Genomic DNA, 12,497 nt, shown 5'->3' on the forward strand with positions numbered 1-12,497 from the left:
ACCAACTCTTATTTATGTATTAGTTGCTATTGTTATGTAGTCCGCAGCTCATGGTCTTGCGGTAGCATTCTAGACTCCCGCACACGGAGTCCCGGGTTCGATTCCCAGCGGGGTCAGGGATTTTTCCTGCCTCGAGATGACTGGGTGGTGTTGTGTCGTCTTTATCATAATCATTCATTCCAATTACAGTCAGAGGAAGGCAATGGCAAACCACCTCCACTAGAACCTTGCCTAGTACAGGGGTGTGTGTCTCCCGTATCGTCCCCTATGCTCCTCGGAGTATGGGACCTCATCATCGAAGGCACAGTCATTCATTGCACTTTGTTGACACCCAGCGGTTTGAATGTGCCCTTTGATTTAAAGTTATTGCAATTTCCCATGTGGCTTGCATTTGTCCTAACTCTAACCATTTTTGATGAATTCGGGTTGAAGGCTCACAGGTTTGCACCCAGTCATTAACCAGGCACCAATTTGCCTGTTTGAAGAGATATGCTGCTTAATAATGAGTTGACCTACAGTACAGATCTCAATTTGCTAAGTTGCTATAATGAATGAATAGTAGGATACATCATTCAGTATTATATGAAAAATGTTGAAAAACAATTTTTCCATGCTGTACCTTAATTTTTTTTTTTTTTTTTTTTTTTTTTTTTTTTAATATAGTCACTACTTTGTATAGGGATACAGCACAGACCTCAGCTTGTGAACTGTAACTCTTTAGTCCTAGTATTAAGTATAAACAATAATGAAAAACAATCAACAGTTCTTACCTTCACCTATTCACCTAAAGGTGACTCAGTTGGAAAAAACATCAAATTTGATGAACTTCAATGTCCTGGGGAGGGAGAGTACATAGATAGTTGAATCTCAACTTTATTTTTTGCTGAAATGTTTACGTATCTGATAGTAACCTTAAGTGCAAGAAAGAGTTTCCTAACTCACTTTATTCATTAGCAAAGAATGAAATGAAAGTGCTACATACACTTACCATCCATATTCATTATTACAGGGAATTACTAAATAAAACTGTGTATTCCTGTTAAATAGTTAAAAGCTGAAAAGTTGCCAATCATTTTTCGTGATGTGTATGTTGTTTTTCACTATTAAATGTCTTTTCATTGTAAATAATTACAAAAGATGACTAGGGTGCACATATATGATGATATATCCTTATTCTTTTATTGTAAATTAAAAAGACAATTTCAGTGAAATAAAAGAAAATGTGCAAATAGTAGTGAGAGACATTAATAATTTTTTACATATATAATGACATATACAGACATAAAAATTCTGTAAAGAATGGTTTGGTTAACATATCCAGATATAAAGAAGGAAATTTCATCTTTAAAACTCTTCCATCTTGCCAATGACATAGTTTTCCTTGACATATTGATCCAAAAACGAAATTTCACTCAAATGTAAGAGATAGAGTCTCTCCATAGCACTTATTATCAAGTTTATACAACTGTGCACTATAACTTTGTAATGATGGGACATCTACTTTACATCAGTGCATCTTATATGCCAGCAAATATGGTAATAAATGATGAGACAGAGTTGTTAGCCAATACTTAATGTCAGGAGGGGAAATGTGTAGTACTGCTAGTAAAACACACACACACAAAGTAGTGAAGGGTAAAGGAGGACAGGTCACTCAGAACCCAGTATGAGAGAGATGCAGCCGAGGTGAGTTTGAGGGGAGGCAGAGATGAATGGGAAGGCTTCTATTGGCAGTACTTACATATTTTACCATCTGTAGCTAAGCGCTGTTCGGCAATTCTGTATCATAGTTTTATTAGCTTTTATTGATTGAATTTTCCTTTGATTCAAGAAAGTAAGTGAAGTTAGTTTTTGAATTGTATTCAGGTTTCAGTGCTTTCCATACCTAATACAAGATTGGAAAGAGTTAGTATCCTAGCAGTGCCAGGCATTCAACAAGAGAATTAACTTGTAATTTTTTTCTAGATCTACCACTCATTTGAAGCAGGGTTCATATGCCTCATTAAAATTCCTAAAAAGTCCTTTTTTCAGCTAATAAATTTTAAGGGTCCTCGAAAATTCCTTATTTTTGTGTGTGTCTCAAAAATTACTGTTATTTGACATGTCATTTCACAGAATGATTTTTATGCCTTTATTTTAGTTTATTAACTGTCAGAATTTGGTGCAGCGAGTTTATGCATTACAGGTAGTGTGATTTCATATTAACGATCGTAGGAAAATCTATACACACTACATGATGTCACTACAAATGTCGCATTACTTGTTAAGAAATTATATGCTGTAGATCGCCATCAGAATGTACAATTACTTCCATGTAAACGTGACTTATCTGTGCTTTTAATGTTGTGCACAAAGTGTAAAAGGGCAGGGGGAGCTTCAAATTGGAATGTGGACTTCATTTTAAGTAGTCTGTACCATTTGTTCAAAGATTCAGATGCGAAGTGTGAAGATTATATGTTCAAACATCAAGAAATTGGTTAGACAGTGGTCTGGTAGTATCAACAGACACAGATATCTGGGGTGATGTGAAAAAGTGTGTGTCCAATGTTGAGAAAGGAGAGATAACTAAACCAAGTTGTAAGTCATTCACTGCCATACAAAACAGTGTAAAAGATAAGCATATATCTGTCAAGGTGAACTTCTTTCTTTGGTTCATAAAACTTACTGAGCTATTTTTGAAGCACTATCAAAGTGATGAACCCCTGCTTCCATTTTTTGCTGCATATTTGACAACTTTTATCTGCAATACTCTGTCAACTTTCAAGAAGAAGAAAAATTTACAGCACTGAGTTCTCCAGCAAAATTAGTAGAGTTCACTTTTGATAAAGGGACTGAGTGTTGCAGGACTCTAAATAGCAACAAAGTTACAAAGACACACACATTGCGAGGAAAATGGGAATCTATGGAGTTTACTGTTCCATTTATTAAAAAGGTTGTATAAGGGTCTCCAGTAAACTATCCTCTAATTAGACTTATTTCTTGTCTGGACCCAAGGAATATTATGTCAAAGAAAAAGTCCTGCGCCAAGAGAATGGTGATAAGTGATCCACATTGTCGAGCTTGTCATGATTAGAAAGTAAGATAATGGTGTGCGAAGTGTAGATGATTTTAAGCAACTCAGTGGACAATAGCTATGTGTGTCCAGATGAATGTGTCAGTTTGCTTCTGCAGCAGAGAAATTTTGTAGACTGTGCTCCATACAGGATTTTTTTCATTTTTTATCTCATATCTCAGGATTCTAAATTGCATGATTTTTTTCTAAAATATAAGCTTAAGGAAGAATATATGTAAAAGTGGGATGTTGTGAAAATGCTGTTGATATTATAACTTGGACAAACCTCTGTAGAAAGTGGATGCTCAGTAATAAATAGAAAGTTGGGTGTAGAAAACCTAAAGGACCCGTCTTAAATTTCTTTGAGAATAGTCAAGTACCACCTCAGCTTTTGTCATGGCGTACTAAAAGTGGAAATGTGAAAAGAACTTTTGTAATCAGCATCTAATGCTAGGGAAAGTTACATGTTATATCTCGACAATAAAAAAAAAAAAAAAGTCAAGGAAACTGAGGTTGCCTCTGAAAGAAGAACTGAAATCATTAAAGGAGGCGAGAGCATGTTTGGAAACTGATGTTGGAAATCTAACAAAATCTGCTGGTGAGTTGTGAGTAAGAGTAAGGAAGACTATGGATACTGCACTTTGTTGTCAGTTAAACATTTCCTGAAGAGTAGCTAAAGGAAAAAAAAATGAGAAAATAAGTGAAAATGAGAGACAAACTGAAAAAAAAGAAGCCTGAAGAATTAAGTGAAAATCATTTTATGCTGCTATCTCATGTTAAACTTAATGTATTAATTAAAAAATAGTGACCAAACTTAAAATGTTGCAAGGTGTTTTTTTTTTTTTTTTTTTTTTTTTCAGAGGCCGGGTGGGGGATGCAGTATAAGGTGTTATATAAATACATGATTAAATTTCGATATTTTTTCACAAAACTTTTGTAAAGTGTCAAATATAACTAGTGGCGAAACTGAGTGGTACTGTTTCATACTATGCTAGAAACTTCAGATTAATTAAATAAATGTTTTAATAGTGAGACAACGTATTCTTGTATTTTTAAGTTCAGTAATTTTGTGTGTAAAATAGTGTGTTGGAGCCTACTGTTTAGGAAATAGTAGCTGTTTAATGTGTTTACTGTTTTTATGTGTACTGTGTATACATGCGACCAGTGACTCCTTAATCTCCTTATGTTCTTGAGCTTAAAAGCACCTTAACAAGAATATGAACCATGTGAAATGGTTAATGTTCCCCAAGATTTTTTCTGAGTTCTCCTTGCCTGTTGACAGGCGATATCTACTTCTGTTGTTGTTAGTAGCCTCATTGTTACATTGCTGTCTTGCTGTTGCGGACTGAGCACCAGTGATGTCAGAGCCCACTGCATCTATACGGGTTATGTCAAAAACATTCATCCAGTTTCACAGGACTACAAAAATGACAGTAGAAACCACTGCAAAGCTATTTACAGGATTTTAGAAGGGTATTTCTTTTACTAGTGGGCACATACAAACTGGGTTTACATTCTACGATGACATTTAAGATTCTAGCACTCGTTTACCTTTCACACGTATTCGATCTGCCCTTTGCTGAATGCATAACAAATGTCCAAATGACAGACAAATGTATACACTCTCCGTGAGATCTGGTGACCTTGGGAGACCAGTGGTGTAACCTTAGGCCCGTATGCCCCTTACGGCTGATGCACCATTGAGACAGCTAATTATTAAGAAACATTCTTACGTATGGATGTCAGTGTTGTGGTGCTCACTCCTTTTGAAAAATGGAATTTTCAGCATGTTCCCACAGTTGTGATAAAAGGCAGATCCCTATAATATCCTAGTATGTCGGTCCTGTAACCACCATTTCTGCAAAAAAAGGAACGGCCAAAAATCTTCCATCACCAAATGGTACGATACACATGAAGCTTTGTGGAGTCTCCCTTGTACTCGACTATGATATGTGGCTGCAGTGTTTCCCATACTCTTTATCTTGTCGTGGTTTACTTTTCCACTTAAATGGACTGTGGCCTCATCACTGAACATTAACAATGAAATGAAATTGTCATTTGCTATGTCCATGCTTTGTATGGGCGTATTGTTTATCACCATCACAAATGCCTGGGTAGCAGTTGACTGCTGTGTGGTTTGGAACACAAACGCCGCTACAGAACACTCAAGACAGGCACATAAGGAATGGCTAATTCTCATCAGACACGATGAGCAGGAGTGAGTGGACTCTATGCGAAACTCGAATGAGCATGTGTGCTACCTGTGAATTTCCCCTCACATAAGCAAGTGACTTGAAACAGCTGATGCCATCGTCAATTACTCTGCACTGTAGTTTTCAAATAAAAAAATTTGGAGTCATTACTTTTCAGCATGCCCTCGCACTTTAATTTTAGAGTGAGTGAGTCCTTGTCTTCACCAGGTGGCTGGTGTTCTGCCACGTGCCGGCATTCTGTGACTCGCTGCCGCACTTCGAGACGACGCTGGTGTTCGGGCGGACGTTGCTGCGTGCCGTGTTCCGCTCGGTGTGCCGCCAGCTGATGGACAAGTGCCACAGTGAACGTGACCGCATGCCACCCGAGAAGAGGGTGCTGGTACTAACACACTTCCCCAGGTGAGTGCTCAACTGACGGGAGCATTACTGTCTTCGTCAGCATCCACTGCTTGTGATGGGACCACATGGCAATCAGATTTTTCTAGTTTCTTGTATTTTATGGTACGTGAAGATCAGAACTCAAATATACCTGTCCCAAAACAGTTTGATGCAACTCTCAAGAATACTCAAGAAATACACTTTGAAATTTTCCCATTTTTTATTATGCTGTACTAAGACAGTGCTTTTTCAGCAAGCAACATGGCTACGTGTTAGAGTGCATGCCTGATGCATGGTGGGCATGTTCTGTGAGCATTTATATGAAGAAAAAAATACAAAATGATAGAAAGAATTTAATTTGCAATTTTTTAATTAAGCGATCAGGAATTAAGAATTTTTGTTTTGTGATGAAAATTGGATTTTTTTGTGCAGTTTATTACGTTGGTGGATGAGTTTGCACCATTTTTCCATAAATTTAATAAACGCAACAGATACACATACTGACACTTTAGTCATCAATAATATACTCTCCTTCAACATTTACAACAGTCTGACAATGTTGGGGTTACTTTTTGATTCTGCGACTGTAGGAGTCGCCTGGTATTGAGGCAAAGATCTCATCAAGCCTTGTTTGGAGCACATTTTCACCCAGAAAGGAAGTTTCTTGAAGGTTGTTTGATAGACGGCAGAAAAGGTGAAAATCTGGGGGCGCAAGGTCAGTTGATTCGGGTGGTTGTGGAATAACTTTCCAGCACAACTCCTGTATAGCGGTTTTTGTCAGTCTAGTAGAATCTATAAGGGCATTGTCATGGAGTAGCATCACTGTTTGCTGTCTTTCTGGTCATTGTTCTCGGATTGTGTAGGACATCTCGGTTGTTGACATTAAATGTCAGCAGTGATGATTATACTTTGGGAATCAATTCAGAGTACACCGCACTGTCTCTGTTCCACCAGATGCATAACATTATCCTTTGTGGTTGTGCAGTGGTCTTTGTACAGGAAGTTGCTGCTCGCTTTGGACTCTACCATTCCCTTGTCCTTATGTTAATATAAAGACGCCATTTCTCATAACCAGTGTCGATACAAGATAGGAAGCAAGCAGAGATGCACTTATGACCATCAGCTGATTTTTGTGATTTTGCTCAGGGCATGCGGTACCTGTACACCCGATTGTCGCAAATGTCGTACGGTCGTGGAACGATCGCAGTTCATGACATTTACCATTTCCCAAGCACACTGACTTCTATCATTATGGATTAAGGCATTTAAATGATCTTCGTGAAACCTGCAAGGTCTTCCTGAAAGTGGAGAGTCACTAATGTCAAAATGATGCTCCTCAAAATCTGAAAACCATTTCCATACCACACACTGCCTAATGCCATTAACCCCATGCTCAGCGCAAATGTTTCTGGCTGTTTCCGCTACTGTTATCCCTCTATTGAAATCACACAGAAGAATACGCCAGGAAATGTTCCGAATTCCCCAATTGGCATTCCATTTCCTAGCATCCACAGCTCCACTCGCCATCTCCAATACTAATATATACTTAAATAGCAACAATGAACTACAAACAGAAAATTACAGCTGATAAATAAACCCATAGCAACAGGAATACCAATATGCAAATAAAAAACACTACAAACTCATGCACCAACCTAACATTATTAAAAATAAGATGATGTGAATTTTTCATAAATATGACAATTAGATGTGTCAGTTAGCATACATTTGATAAATTTTATATTTAAATGATGTAGGTGTTTGAACTGAGATGGGAGAAGGGGTTGTTCGGATAGGGGTGGGACAATGACTTAAACCTGTAGCAATTACTTATCTTGTGCAGTTTATGTATTTAACACTTCATGCAAATGCTCATAGAACATTCGCCTTTCTTTAAAAATTTGATTCCACCTGGAATCGAACCCAGCCCCTGACACAGCAAACAAGCCTTCCACCAAAAAGCCACACTGATCAGCGAAAAATATGGGCCTTATTTTAGCATTTTAAACATGGTTCAGAAACATCAAAGGCGATTTCTTGAGAATTTTTGAGAGTTATATTGTACTGCTTTGGGCGACTGATATTTGGACTCTGTACTCCACACTGTAAAAAAGATACATTACAAAAATCCAATTTCCATATGGTTCCCGTGTCAGTAGAGACTTTGTCCACTATCTTGTGTTGTGTTTCTTTGGTTACACTGTTGGTCACTAAATATCGGAGACTAGACAGAAAATGGTTAGCGGTTCAGCGTAACTGGAGAAAATAGGTAGCAGTAATAGCATCTGCATTCTCTAGGTTATGGAGGTTACACATTGGGCTTCCCATTCAGAAATTACATTTGAATGCTGGTTGTTTGTGAGTATATCAAATTATGCCCCATGTAAGTGGGTGAGATATCTACCAGCACGTGTCGGAATTAGGATTGGATCCCTGCAGGACTATGTTCAAGAATATTCCTGCTCGAATCAGTCAGGATTCCACGACTGTCGTGTGCATATGAAATTAGTGGCTTCAGGAGGGACATACCCAATAGCTTGCAGGATCTCTGCAGCTGAACATGACTAGCACCCTAGAGGACAGACGTATTGTCACTAGACTGTGCAGAAATATTCAGCACATGACGTACTGACGATCAGGAAATGGGCTCAGTTGTAGCAAGACAAGTATACACACAAGCCCAGGGACATTGTCTGGAGCATTGCAACCAATGTTGTGGCTTGGAAGATGCACTCATTGTACACAACAAACCGTGAACCTGCAAGGTGGCTTGATGGCTACATATGTAAATAAGATTGGTACTTATCTTGTGTTGTGTTGTGTTTGTGTCTTTTCAAGTAGTACAATAGACTCTCGCTAATCTGGCCACTTCTGACACATAGGTGCGCCGGAAGAGTGGAAGTGCCGGATTATTGAGTGGCTGAAATTTATTTTATTGTGTACTGTACTTTGTTAAACTGAAGGATACAATTTTAAAACATAGAGGATATACTTTATTAAATCCAAAAATATATTAATTTTCATAGAAAACTTAGTCCTTGAGTGAATACTGTACATAATTATACACTTTTATCACTGACGATGAAACATGTCCCTAATTTTTATCTGTCACAATTATGACATGCGACGGTGGCATGCTTCATCATGCAACCGCTTTACAAGTATTACATCTTTATTGCATGTATCTGGTTTTTGAATAATAGACTCCATGAATACCTTGACAGTTTCAGCGCCAGCACTATGAGAAATCTTCATGCTATCTCCTCCTGTGTCCTCCTCTTTGTCACTTTCATCATTACTTTCTCGCACACTATTGATTATTTGTTCTTCATATGTTAGTTTGGTCTGTATCACAGTTTACCTCATTCAGCCAGTTAATAACATCTTCATCACCAATTTACTCTCCTCCTGGAAGATTGTAGAACATGTCAGTGTACAAAGTAATTGACAATTCTGAATTGACTGGCTCATCACTGTCGCTCACTACTGGATCCAACTCGGCATTAATGGATGAACACAATTTTTTCCAGCTCTTCATTATAGTAGTGCTCTCCACTTTATTCCATGCTTTGGCTGCTTGGAAAACAACATCACATATGTTAATTTCTTTCCACACCTTCAGCACAGTCTCAATAGAGTCGTTTTCACTTTTGTTCAGCAAGGAAATGAGAAGTGAATGTCGATAATGACGTTTGATTGATTCCAAAATTCTCTGGTCCCTGGGCTGAATAAGGCCTGTCAGATTGGGTGGGAGAAAGAGTGCTTGTATACCATCGGGCTTGAGAGAAACATCTGAAGGATGACTGGGAGCATTGTCAATTATAAGGATAGCTTTCAGTGGAAGCTTTTCCTTCTTTAGCTCTTCTCTCACTGCTGGCGCAAACGTTTCACGGAACCACCGGGAGAATATTTGTCTGTCCATCCACGCTTTCTTCTGAGTGCAATACTGCACTGGTAGAGTATTTATGTCAGTGTGTTGAAAACAGTGTTGATATTGGGATTTCGCAGTCACCATAAGCAGTAGTTTATGACTGCCATTTGCATTACAACATGCTATTAATGGTAAGTTCTGTTTCTGTAGCTTGTAACCATGAGCTTCTGTCTAGTTCTCGGCAGCTAAAGTTTTTGAAGGAAGCGACTTGTAAAAGAGTCCTATTTCATCAGCATTATACAACACGTCATCAGTTAAATCTTCTTCCTCTATTATCTTCCATATCTTGCTCACAAGCTTGTCAGCATCCTTATTGTTAGCTAAGCGACTTTCTCCAGTGACTGTCAGCTGTTGAATGCTGTGTCGTTTTCTCCAGTTTGATAGCCAACCTTCATTTGCTGCAAACAAATTACCACCACCAAGTTGTCTGTTAAACACAACTGCCTTTTCCATTATAATTGGGCCATTGACTGGAATTCCTTTACTGTGTTGTTGTATGAACAATCTATAAACAGCTACGTCCAGTTCTTCATTCTCACTCTTTCTCATAACCTTCCGTTTTCCCAACTCACTATCCATTTGCCTTGAGTGCTGTCAAATAACATCGTCTTTCTTTTTGATGTCATAAATAGTTGCTCATCCAACGTTGAACTCAGTAGCAATGTCTTTCTGCGAAGAACCTCGATTTAACTTACCTAAAATTTTGAATTACTGCTTGAGGTCTAGCATAATTGAGAAAACATGGTTCTGAACTGTAAAGAAAGCTACAATTTCAAATACAGTCTATAAAGCATTGTTTAACTAAGCATTTTTGCACACAATAAATCATTGTGCTCATGTTTTTGAATGTGCACTGGATTACTGAGAAGTCGGACTACTGAGGACCGGGTTAGTAAGAGTCTTGTGTATTGTATTCTCCAGGTTTCATTTTTTGTGCAGCTTCTCCTTGTTAATTGTGTCTGTTTTCTCTCAGTTAAATGAAAATGCCTTTACACTGGTAGATATTGGGTGTTGTTACCTGGTAGGTTGATCAGTGCCCACCAAATACATCACATCAGTTTCACCAGTATTGCCCAGTAATAGATTTTTATAGAGTAAGTTTCACATATTTCACTATACATTCACTATACATTTCAAGTGGCTTTTGTCTAAAAAATGCTTGAAATCTTTGGAAAACAACCAATATCAAATAATCTTTTACACTACTAATTTCAGACGTGTTTTGCAGAATTCAATATAGGTGTAAAATTTAGTACAGATATTGATGTCTCTTTTATATAAATTAGATGATATAATATCAGTGCTTAAATATAGAAATATAATTTTCGAACTATGTTAACATTACATGTTATCTTACTAGTACGTGACATTTTGAGTGAGCTCAACAACATTACATTTTCATTACAGGCTTCTCAAACCTGTGGTGTTTTATGTGCTATTTAATCACTTTGGACACTGAGATTGAGTTTTGAATATGTTATTTACACTCCAATATAATTCTTACTGACTTTGAATGATCCCCAGTCTAGCAAGTTTGATGAAAAGTGGGAGTGTTTCCAGATTCTCAAGTGCATGAGCTTTCTAGTGAGGTAAAAATTCCAGAAAAGATAAATAGTTATTACACTATTAAATTTATGTAAATTATGTTTCTTGAAATTTAATGTTGCTTGCACATTTTGGTGACTTTGAAGGTTTTTTATAAGTTGTGGTTTATATTGGTCTAGATTGAGAATCATTGTGCTTTGCTGATAGTTAATGTTGTTTTTTTTTACATAGTTTGTCATTTTATGGATTTTGTCTTGTCGTCAAGTGTCACTAAATGAAAGAAATTAAATCATCTATAACACAAGTAAGTACTTGGATAATATTGAGACTGTTATTATTCCAGTTACAAGCATTGAAGTTTACCTCATAGCAAAAAAGGTAAACTGAACTTATTGATACCAAGTCTGGGGAGTTTGGTTCATTAAGCCAGTATTATGTGCCACGTCTTTGAAAACTTCAATTTGTATGACAGTGGACATCGCATCAGAAGTTGTAGCAGACTCATTTGCAAATGTGAGATAACTTATTCCAGTATTTTTGCTTCCTGTTCCTAACATTATCAGTGAAATCTTACAGTAATTCAGTTTTTCCCTCCAAATCCTCACTTTTTTCACAAGAACTCAGTTAAAAAGAATTGTGGAAAGCGCGTCACCTTGTTGTACACCTGTGTTTATTTGAAAGGGCTGCGATATTTCTTCCATAAATTTCACTTTAGGTCTTGTGTTTCTTAAGTGTTTCACAAATTATTCTTCTTAACTCTTGCTTTGGACTTCCGTTCTGTACACTCTTCTCGAATCATTTCTGTTCTCGGCTTTTGTGATCCATTCTCCATTTCCCAGGCCCATCAGCTCTGTATCCCTGTTGATACCATTCTTCCATCTTGTCCATGGTCTCTCTTGGCCCCTTCTGCCTTCCACAGATCCTGAGAATGCCATTGGACACGCATTTTCCTCTTCTATCCTAATCAGGTGTCTAGCCCACACCAGTCTTCCTTTCTTCATCCTTCAAACAATATCAGCTAGTGAGTATCGGTCTGCCAGTTCCTGTTGTTATTTATTTATTTATTTATTTATTTATTATTTTTTAAAAAATTTCCTCCATTCCTGTGAGTTGGTGTCCCTCTTGGGACTAAATATTTTTTTTAATATCTATCTCTCGCAAACTAGCAGGTTGTGTTCATCTGTTTCCATTAATTGTTTCTGAGCTGCACGGAGAGCTGCCAGGAGAATTATACTCTGGTATAGTGTGATCGTAAATCTTTTTGAAACTTCCATAATGCATAGCAGTCCCATAACCAAAATATGATATATTTACCACTGCAATTTTTGCCTTGATTTCAATTTCCATTCTATTCTGTTTGCTAAAAATGCTTTCCAAA

General features: G+C 37.4%; 1 protein-coding gene across 5 annotated transcripts in view; it reads left to right on the plus strand.

Annotated features, from left to right (window-relative positions):
* LOC126295208 (histone acetyltransferase KAT2A) overlaps positions 1-12,497 on the plus strand; it is a 298,502-nt gene that overhangs the window by 139,509 nt on the left and 146,496 nt on the right. For all 5 annotated transcript variants that reach the window (XM_049987541.1, XM_049987542.1, XM_049987543.1 and 2 more), the window contains one exon: positions 5,473-5,664. In XM_049987541.1, the coding sequence (XP_049843498.1) occupies positions 5,473-5,664 (192 nt within the window). The remainder of the gene's footprint in view (positions 1-5,472; positions 5,665-12,497) is intronic.

The sequence above is a fragment of the Schistocerca gregaria genome, chromosome 11 (assembly GCF_023897955.1).
Source record: "Schistocerca gregaria isolate iqSchGreg1 chromosome 11, iqSchGreg1.2, whole genome shotgun sequence".
NCBI lineage: Eukaryota > Metazoa > Arthropoda > Insecta > Orthoptera > Acrididae > Schistocerca > Schistocerca gregaria.